Source organism: Podarcis pityusensis, assembly GCF_964106645.2.
Source record: "Podarcis pityusensis genome assembly, chromosome: 5".
NCBI lineage: Eukaryota > Metazoa > Chordata > Lepidosauria > Squamata > Lacertidae > Podarcis > Podarcis pityusensis.
In genome coordinates, this window is record NC_138032.1 from 41,125,333 (window position 1) to 41,135,848 (window position 10,516).

At 41.2% G+C, this 10,516-nt stretch overlaps 3 protein-coding genes across 11 annotated transcripts in view; 1 reads left to right on the top strand and 2 right to left on the bottom strand.

The window, feature by feature from the left end:
* ARHGEF4 (Rho guanine nucleotide exchange factor 4) overlaps positions 1-9,059 on the bottom strand; it is a 155,743-nt gene extending 146,684 nt beyond the window's left edge. Inside the window, exons 1-2 of the mRNA XM_081008392.1 lie at positions 8,689-9,059; positions 5,586-5,621 (exon numbers count right to left, since the gene is read on the bottom strand). Of these exons, the coding sequence (XP_080864518.1) occupies positions 5,586-5,621; positions 8,689-8,901 (249 nt within the window). The 5' untranslated portion in view covers positions 8,902-9,059. The remainder of the gene's footprint in view (positions 1-5,585; positions 5,622-8,688) is intronic.
* KLHL6 (kelch like family member 6) overlaps positions 1-10,516 on the bottom strand; it is a 252,558-nt gene that overhangs the window by 176,802 nt on the left and 65,240 nt on the right. The window lies entirely within an intron of this gene.
* Positions 1-10,516, top strand: part of GPR148 (G protein-coupled receptor 148) — a 110,777-nt gene that overhangs the window by 40,632 nt on the left and 59,629 nt on the right. The window contains exon 3 of one of the 9 annotated variants that reach the window (XR_013987187.1): positions 8,797-8,895. The exons of 7 other annotated variants lie outside the window; for them this stretch is intronic. The gene's annotated coding sequence lies outside the window, so the exon portion shown is untranslated. Of the gene's footprint in view, positions 1-8,762; positions 8,896-10,516 lie in introns of those variants that run through there. One more of the 9 variants, XR_013987188.1, reaches the window with a different exon arrangement.

The following is a 10,516-nucleotide window of genomic DNA, read 5'->3' on the forward strand; positions in this document are numbered from 1 at the left end:
GAAGGGGTTTACACACAACATTGGTCACAATCCATATCTACCCTGTATCTGTCGGCTGTTGTTTTTAAACAAAATAATGATTTATTCTGTGAACTGCCCTGAGATCTTGTGATGAGGGGCAGTATTTGAATTTAATAGACAAACAAATAAATGCATTTTGATGCATTTCCACTTTGAAAAAGAACGGCTTAGTTGAGTTTTAAATGTGTACACAGCCTTAGCTCATGGTGAAACCCAAGAAGAAAAAGGAAGAGGATGCTCAAAAATAGCAGCAAACTCTCTAGCTTGAGAAGAAAGAGAAATAGCAACATTCTTGGTGGACAAGCAAACAAACCAGAAGGGATGGGGTAAGAAAAGATTAGAGGGTAAATATGACCTTGTGTCTTTGAAATATTTAACATAAGGGAGTGAGCAAACAACCATAAGGAAAGAGCAAGGAGACAAGATGAAAGGTTAACAATTGAGGGTATTAGAAATAAAAAGGCAATGACAATTAAAACCAAAAGACCAAATAAGAGAACCTAAAGGTCAAAGATTTTTTTTAGAAATAAAAAGGGCCTAAGAGACACCCTTTTACTGAAAGAGCTATGAATTAACACACAATGGCTTGGATCCATATTTCACTCCTACCAGTGGGAGGAGGGAGGCAACTTTTGCAGAATCCCTCTTTCCCCTCAAGTTCCTTGTTCCCTCCAAAAATCTCATCCGGCGGGTTGAGAGACTCCCCTGAGCATGGAAGGTGGCATTGGGGTCTGCAGGGGCAGACAGAAATCGGCAAAAGTCACCTTGTTCTCTACCGCCAATGGAATCTCTCTACTGGATCAAAAACCTTCCACTGATAGAAGCAACTTTCCCATTTTCAGAAGACAAAGTTTGGATCCAGCCCAATAAATACAGCTAGGTCACTGCCAGATGACCTGTATAATGAGCATTCATCCTGATTTGCATGCACGAAGTTTTCTGGGAGGTCAGACGACTTTGGCAATTTATTGAACATTCATTCTGATTCATTTGTAGGAAGGTAAAACGTTGCATCAAGCATTATCCATAACATCTGGTATAGTTCTCCATCCTTTTCCTTTTTCCCACCCACCCACCCACACAGTTTTGGAGGGAAGTGGGTTTGATGTGCAAGAGCGCCAAATAGCACAACTTGAATTTGCCAGTAGTTGATTCAGTCCCACCTAAAAATAATGATAGTCTGGAAGTGCCTCTTGATTCTAGATCTCTTTGGGCCTTCAGCCTGATGACATGAGGGTCTTTCCTCATCCACCTGCTCACCTGTAGGGACTTTGCGCAGTTCGGAACCCCTCTGCAGGCCAGTGAGTCATGACACTGGGGGCATTGACTACCATAGAAGGGAGGCATGAGTAGAATGTGACTGCAAGCCAACCTCTAGACCCACCTAGGTCAACATACTACTCCTTATGGCTGTTCTCACGTTCTGTTGCTCAAGTGGGGAATTTCCTCTGATGGAAGGGCCATGGAGTGCACATGGTGCACATGGAGATAGCAGTGGGGATGTGGAACAACAATTGCATGTTGCTGTGACTTTTATCTCACCATAAACAAATCTGACTAAACGTTGAATAAAGAGTTGATGTCATATAGCCTCCCCCTAATTTTTGTGCAAACAAATCAGGATGAATCCTTAGTAAAACACTTGTTTAAAATATCTGGAAAGATCTATGGCTCTCTGTTTTATGCATTCCAATCTCTACTAGTCAAGGGTAAGCAAAAGACAGATTTGACAGTACATGTCACAGGCCACTGAAATCCAACGTTTTAGGCAGTGCTCTTTGTATTTCAGCAAAGAATACAGGAGTTAAGCCTATGTTTGTGTACATACTTGTTCTTATTTATCCAGCTTGCTGATGAAATAGGAAATGTTTACATAATGAAAATAAATCATTTTAGATGCAATGACAATCTTGACTACTGAAATTAGTAACAATACTGGATGAACCAGTTGTGCTTGAAACATAACATTCTTTGTACTTGGGAGGTAACTTTTCATTATCTTAAAATATAATCTAAAGGTGGTATTGGTGGTATTCAACTTTGTTTTATGCATGGTAGGTGCACAAAAATTAATAAACATAACTAAGTTGTGTCCATTAATTTCAGTAAGTTAACTCTGAACAAAATTAGTTGAATACCACACTAAGCACTCAAAATAAATTCTATTAAAATTCTCAGAACTGATTGTCATCTACACTTGTATATAATTGGACTTCACTTTGAATCAAGATAGCAAACATTTCAAAATTGCACTGATTTTACCCACTGATTTCAAAACTGCGCTGATCTTTGGTTTCTTAGGATTTCCAAGCAATGCCAAATTTGAGGCTGCTAGTATAAAATAAGCAAATCTGCAGAGTATTCAAGAACATTAGGCATTTCACATGGTGTCTCCCCCAAAAACAAGTCAGCCTGCCGCTTCAGAGCCAAGAATGTTTCTTCTGATGAGGTGTGCTTTTATTGGCCACCAGAGGGCAATCTGTTCATATTTTTACCAGAGCAATCATGTTGCTAAATATGCAGAACAGAGTTTGTTTTAAAAATGAGTGTGAATAACATAACTTATCCTGGATGCTGGAAAAGAAAGTAAACTGCCACAATTGGCACCAGTTAAAACTGGATGCAGAGCATTAAACTTATTTTGTTCTGCGTGGTGAAAACCATGAAAGTAACAAGGCACACAAACGCAAACAAATATTTCCCTTCCTTTTTGGATAGGCATAAATCATTCTGAAAAACTTTGGGGAATTGGAACAGCAGGTTTTAGTAAAGTTCAAGCAAAGAGTGGTCTTTGGCTGTTTTTACCAAGAGAGAACTAAGAAGGTTCCAAAGCAACCTGCTGAGATAGCTCAGTTGGTAGAGCATGAGACTCTTAATCTTAGGGTTGTGGGTTCAAGCCCCACAATGGGCAAAATTCCTGTGTTGCAGGGGGTTGGTCTAGATGACCCTTGTGGCCCCTTCCAACTCTACGATTCTATTATTCAACCCATCTTAAATAAAGCTCTGTTTCCATGTAATTTGGAATTACAGAATGTGGCCCCTCTGGTGTCTGACTGTGGAGAAAGACAGCATGTACTGTTTGCTATAGAAATAGTATAAAATGAATGGGTTTTTTAAACATGGATTTTTATTGTTTTTAACTTGTTACACAATAAAAAAAGATCTAGATGTGATGGACAATAAATCTGCTTGCTGCTATTGAATGAGCAGAGCACTTTAAGCAGCTTAGTTCAGAGCATTTTATTTTACAGGTTCTGGTGCCAGGTCACTGTGCAAAATGCTGACCAATCCTTCTTAGAAGCCTGCAGTGCTGCTAAACAATGAAAGCAGGAGCACAGAAGCAGAACACTTGCAAGGAAAGGGCATGTTGAATGAGCTGGATTTAACAAACAAAAACCCATCAGCATCCTCTTCCCTTGCCCTTTTGACTTGCAAACAGCACCTTGACAGTGGCATGAAAAGTAACTATGTTATATATGTTCTAACATAGTTGAAGCATATTGTTTGAAAGGCATTTGTTAGTAAAGGACAGTTCCTAATGTTTAGTGGGGATCCAATCTCCAGTAGTTAACAAGAGGTACAGCTATCAGCAATTTATTATCTCAGAATAGGTTTCAGTAAATCTGTTCTGTCAAAGGATGATATTCCATTCTCTCAGTGCAACGTCTGAAACAAAGAACTCACACAATAGTTTGAATGCAACCATAAATTGAAAAATTCTGAATGTATTTTGACTGTCTTCTTCTTCCGTGGTCATCATTAAAAACTTGTCCTCCCAAATCAAAAGTGAAATCTTCTAAGTCGGACATTCAGAGAAAGTCACATCTTTTAATCCATTGAGCTTGACTGCATGGAAGCTCCCACAGCACTAAATTAACATATGAATTGAGATCAAGACACAGTGTGAACTGATTGTGATTTAAATGTATAATTCTGGAAGTTTAAAAAAACAATGGCCCAGAAAGTTACATTTGTGTCATTTGACATTGAGCTGGAAAGAAAGCCAAACGATTGCAACACTTTGTCATCAAAATTCATGGAATGAGATTTCAGGGGACAACAATACACACCATACGTTTAAAGCACAAAAGACTCTTGGGATCTGTAGTTTACCCCCCAACACAAAGCTACAGTTCCCAGAACCCTGAACAAACTACAGATCCAAGGATTCTTTGGTGGAAGCCACATGCCTTAAATCTACAGTGTGGCGTTGTCTCCTGGTTTGTCCTTCTACCAACTCATCATTCCAAAGCACGCTTGTTCCCTTCTCTTTAATTTAAGGAGGCACCACAAGGACGAGGAGCCAGTTATTCTGCCTGCCTCCACTACATTTCTTTCAATAGCAACCCAAATGAAACAGGAAGCTGGATGAAGCACAAAACAGGCTGCAAATGGATTGCTTTGATCCAAGCCCAGTGGCATTTCAGTACAGCTGCAATAGATAAGGTGCGCCCCATATTCCATTATCTCTTCATTCCTCATTTTCCAGAACACAGTTCCATCAGCTACACTGACCTTTACTGTTAGAATTAGGGGGGCTAGGGTTTTCCCTGCTTTTTATTTATTTTTTTCTGTGTGGAAGGTGAGGATGAGTATTTTGCATTCAGGATGGGTTTACTCCCCCTCCACCCCTCCTTTTCCATACCATTCCCTGACCTCAATGGGTGGGTGTTGAATGGGTTGTTGGGGGTTTTTTTCTGTCAGTTTTGTATTCCTGCTGGATACAAAAGGGAGGCCTTGTGGGGAGGGTCGTCTGTGTGCGTACATGCGCAGTTAGGCGTGTGGTTAGGGAGGAAAAGAGTGAAGAATGAAAAATGCACAGTGAGCAACTTACAGAGATAATCAATGGCTGCATAATGAGCAGCCTACTCCTTTGAATATTGATTAGTCCGTTCTGGCAAGAATCTGCTCTGGGGAGGTCGGCACTCTTGCCAACTGCTTTGTGTGAAGACAAGGGAGGGAAAGGATGTAAAGTCCAAATAGCTTGTTGTTGTTGTTTTAATTGGGGAGGGATGTTTAGAGCCAATGTTATGCAGGAATGGAGGGAAGCTCAGCTGCAACAGTGATAGAGACATTCCATGGTAATATATCTGTTCACATATTTTAAATTGACATTGTTTTTGTTATTGATGTCAAACTTCAGTAGAAACAGAACCCAAGAAGTTGGAATTAAGATATGTGGTTGACATCTTTGTAATTTGGAAATCTTACGGAATGTTCTTCTTGTGAAATATTAGGTTGCACAATAGCTTTGTTTCTACACCAGTGGCTGTGTGTGTGTGTGTGTGTGTGTGTAAGTGTAAACTATATTCAGAATGAACTGGTAATTATAGAATCTTCTTTATGTATTGTCTATACTATAATATATACTTCACTGTTTCAATAAAAAGAAAATCTAACTTTCTTATTTAGTGCATGTACAAACCCAGAATTGTTTTAAATTAAGCTCATTTGCCCTAAGACTTTTCAGATGAAACTTTTTGTTAGTTGTCCACAAGAATGGGTTGGGAGTTTGTTAATGAAGAAGCATCTGGTGGCATTTTATAATTGATATGAAATCCTACCTTTTGAGAGGCTGAGCATCTTTTCTCCAAAGCTCTCTGCAAAGGAAAGACAAATAGCAAAAGTTAGGGTGGCCAGGGAGGGGGCAGGGGAAGGGGGAGGTAGGAAACTAGCAGCAAAGCAAACATCTACAAACACCCACCCAATTCATCCATGGTGCACTTTCCCTTCTGATGACTTCAGTGGAATCACCCCTGGGATAAATTTGGCTCTGTTTCTTTGCCAAAAGAGAACAACAGAAGGCTGCGAAAGGCAGCTGGTTTTGCATTTCTTTTCTTCAATGGCTCTGTTCATTCTAGTCTGATGATGGAGACTGTAAACAAAGGCCCTTCATGCAAGTTCATTGTGTTAGGCATAATTAGACAGTATAGTCTTCGTAGCTATACATGCCTGCAGTCACGTTGCAAGGGTTTGCTTCTCACTTAGGCTTTATCTTATAGGGTAGGAGGAAATTAGGGGGTGGGAGAGAGATAAAATAGAAGTTATGTTGTGTTCAGACTATAGGTTAATAACACTCCCTAATACTAAATTAGGTTAGGGTATGCCCCGCTCCCCTTCCTAAGGAGGCTACAAAATATTTTGCTGATCTTATTGGAAACAGGTCTATAGAATCATAGAACTGTAGAAGTGAAGAGTTGACAGGGACCATGAGGGTCAGCTAGTCCAACCCCCCTGCAATGCAGAAATCTTTTGCCCAATGTGGAGCTTGAACCCACCATTCTGAGATGACGAGTCTCATGCTCTACGAAGTGAGCTATCCCAGGCCCAATACACAGCTAAGGCTCAAGATGCTTCCGGAAAAGGGCTTTATAGTGCAAATGGGTCACCCTGTTATCACAAAAGGGTCACTGGCAACAGTTTCTTTTGTTTTGTTAAAAAAACCTTCTTGGGCTTGCATTTTGATACAGATTATTTTGTGTGGATGCTGCAAAAAACCTGCATACATGGGGAGCACCAATCCCACAATAAACCCTCACCTGAAAGCACCCAGTGTACAGGGTGAATCCTTTAAAAGAGGCCCCGTGGATACAGAGTACACATGTTCCACTGGGCCTCTTTTAAAATACTCACCCTGTATATAAAGCTTATCTTATTGGAAATAGGCCTTTACACGGTGAGGGCTATCTCCCTAGGAGTCTGAATTTCTGATAGCTGCAGGAGTACCACTGGTGGACAATGGTGGGGGCAGGGGCACGGTCCACGCTGGGTGCCATCCGGGACACTCAGCGCTCGCCACGCCCTGCAGGTGGTGTGCCACGCCCCCTGGGACACGCGCTAGCCACGCCCCCAGATGTATGCTGCTCCCGGTGCCAGAGCAGGTAATTTCACCACTGTTGAGTACAGCACACTTTTTAAGCTTCCCGCTCCATTTGTCCTGCTTTGCCTTCTAACCTTGGTGCCATCTGTCCTGCTGCTCCTCTCCCCTGCACTCCATGGTCGTGTGGCATACTCTGTGGACAGTGCCTCAGGCTGAAGAAGTGCCACGGAAAGAGAGCAGGACAGAAGAAGCCAGGGAGGGATGGCACCATGGGTCAGGTGCAGGAGCTGGACGTAGGCTGGGAGAAAGTGTGGGTGGAGGTGCAGGAGTCAGGTGGTAATCTTTCCAATGAAATTGTAAGTGATTGGGGATGCAGGAGGACCCTGAAGATTTAGCACACTTAGGAAGACAGTAGTGTTTCATTAAATCTGAGAAATACTGTCTTCTGTCATTTTCTGACACTTGGATGGTCACAGAATGTCATTATCATACCCAGTGGACTTTCTCTTCTCTTATGGGTTTAGCCTGTTCATGGGGCACGGTCAACTTCTGTGCATAAGGATGTGGCCACATTGCAGGATCAGTGGCTGCATTTAAAGCACTTACATTTAAAGCACGTGGCTTCCCCAAGGAATCCTGAGAACATGGTATTTTAAGAGTCCTGGGAATTGTAGCTCTGTGAGGAGCAAACTACAGTTCCCAGCATTCTTTGGGGGAAGTGATGACTGTTAAAGTGGTATGGATGTGTTTTAAATGTATGGTGTTGGTGTTACCACATTTCAAAGGACTAACAAACACTGCAAGTATCCGGAAGAACTAGCTTCCCCCCTTATCTTGAGTTCATCCCCATTCTTTTTTTGCAAGGAAGTTAAAAGGGAAAGGATGGAAGTTCGGAAGTTCAAATATTATGCTATATACAGTTTTATGCAGCTGTGAGTTATTATTTCCATATCTACTGAATTTCAGTGTTTTGAGGTTTTCCCTAAAACACAAATATCAGAATGTCCCAGAGGAGACTTTTAATAACATGTTAAAGTACCCCTTTCTTTCCTTTAACTATTTAAATATTCCTCTGTTGCTACAGATTTTAGAGGTTAGTTTCTTAGAGGTTACATCAGAGCTATTAAGACTTCACATTGTCTAAACTATATACAAGCTGGTTTTAAAAGTCAGGCCTAATATTGTCACATTCCAGGTCAACAGAAATCTCTGCAGTATTCAATATTCATGTGTTCTGTAAGCCCGTCAGCAATTTAGGTGACAATCCTTATAACTGCTTATCTGGGAGTAAGCCCCTTTGAACTCGATGGGACTTACATCTGAGTAGACATATGTAGGACTCCCCAGATAAGTACAATGATAAAGTTGAAAAATACAAGGAATAGCTATTTTTTTCACTTGTTCTCTCATATCCCTAAATTCATTAATCTGTTTGGTAGAGAATGACATGTTTGTTTATCTGTTTATAAAGTATTTATATACCCGATTTACAGTGGGTAAAACCACAACACTTTACAATAATACAACAATCTATACAGCAAAAACCATAATAAAAAGTTACAATAGGAAATCAGCTATTGTGGAAAGATGTTAGAAGTTTAGGTAGCGGCTATTATTTAGCACTGTGAGAGGGAGATCAAAGGCAGTGTTCCTTGGATGTTTTTCAGTTATTTAGCATGCCACATTTAAAGGCAACCGTTTAAAGGCCTTTTAAGCATAGCAGCACCCTCCCTTCTTTTTAAAAATGCCTTTAAAAACGGCCACTCAGCAGAGAGGGAGCAGGAATGACCTGCATTTCTAAAGTTAACTAGTAATGCTCCTCCAGCCTTCTGCAAGCAGCCTCTTACCTTACAGAGTTTCAAGATTAGCCAGCATGCCAGATATGCTGTCAGCGTAAACTTTGCCTCCATGTATCTCTCAGGTAAACAGGTAAGATACATTTGTACAAAATCCAGGTCATCACTGACACCGGCATCCGTGCCTCCAGCACTGGCACGAGCCTCCTCTTCTCGTCTCTGACTCGGTCCTCCTGATGCACTCAGAAGCTTGTTGAACTCCATCTTATCAAATATTTCTTCGCCTTGGACAAAGCCACAGGCAAGTCAGATCATCCTTTGTTGCAAGTCCGCAGTTAACTCTTCCCGGCCGCCAGGAAACTCAGCCGCTGCAGCCTGGAGTTGGGAGGATGCTGGAAAGAACTTCCTAGGACCGAACTGCCTTGGCTTCTTGCCTTTCTGTTATTGAACAAGCTCTTGCAAATGTGTGTTCAGCTACAAGATAAATATAGCACTGACTAGAGAGAGCCTTGTCATACTGCACAAGAATACTCCCATGGTTGCCAAGAGTGAGGAGAAAGATTCCATTTAGCCAAAGTGCAAGCCCCCCCCCCCCGAATCAGAGCTCTCTTGTTCATGTTAGGAAAAGGGGGGAGTGAGTAAAAGGAAAAGCTATAATCTATGAAAACTTTTTTTGGCCGGTTTTGCTTCCTCAGACGAAGTTCCAGTTGTAGATAGAAACCAAGTTCTTGTGGGGGAGAGATGCCGTGTTGGGGGTTCCCCCCCTCTTCCAAACACAATAATTCATTGTTTGTGATTATTTCATATGCCAAACTTGTGAACACTACAGATTTCAAAAGAATAAATGAAGTGTCCTCCGTGGAGTAAAGCCAAACTATTTTGGATTAATGAATGGCTCTTCTGCTTTGCTAACCCTGCTGTCTCCATCAGAGTTTTGTTTTTTGCTTTTTTTGCTCAATTGTTTAAAGTGGTTCATGACATATCCAGACAGCATGCATTTGTCTGTTCAAGGCACACATATTTATACTCGATTGTTTGTACCAGTTATACATGAGTTTCACACGGTTGGGTCCTTTATTATACCAATCCCTTATTGTGTCCATTGGAATCAGAAATGTACAGTTTCATACACATCTTTAAGATCAACTTCAATTTCACAGACTTTGCATTGTCAATGCATCATCTTGCTTAAATCATATTTATTGTCATTGCATTTCCTGCATCTAAAATTCAGATGTAAATCACATCCAAAACTGAATTCGTTTCAAGTTGGCTCCCACATGAACAACATTCACAAGTGATACATTCAAAGAGTAAAAGCCTTCTTTTATCACCGGCAGAAAATGTGCTTAGTGTCCCATCGTCTTCACCGGAGCGCTGCTGATGCACCAAGAAATAGCAACAGAGTTTACATTAAGCATGTCAATGCATGAGCCAGGTGTGTTGATTCAGAACCATCCTCACAAATCACACAGTACTATGATCCACACTATTCCACAAGACAGTCATGGGCAACTGTGGCAGAATAGTCCCCATGTGGATCATCAGCATCATCTCAATCAACAGGATCCAGCTGTCTGAAATTTCTGGTTAGTGCTAAAGCATTACGTTTGCAAAGCTCTTATGTGGACATTGTCATAGCAATGGGCAAGACAAATAGTCCATTTTCCAGAAAAGTTTTTTTGTGAAAGCTAAAAGGACTAAAGCTCAGCATTAGAGCGCATCATTTGCATGTGAAAGTATCAGGTTCAACCTCTGGCATCTCCAGGTTAGGCTGGGAAGGACTGCTGTGCTTCACCCTGGATTGCTGCTACCTGTCATTATAGATAACACAGGGTTAGGTGGGCAAAATGTCTCACTTGTTCTAATGCAGCTTCTT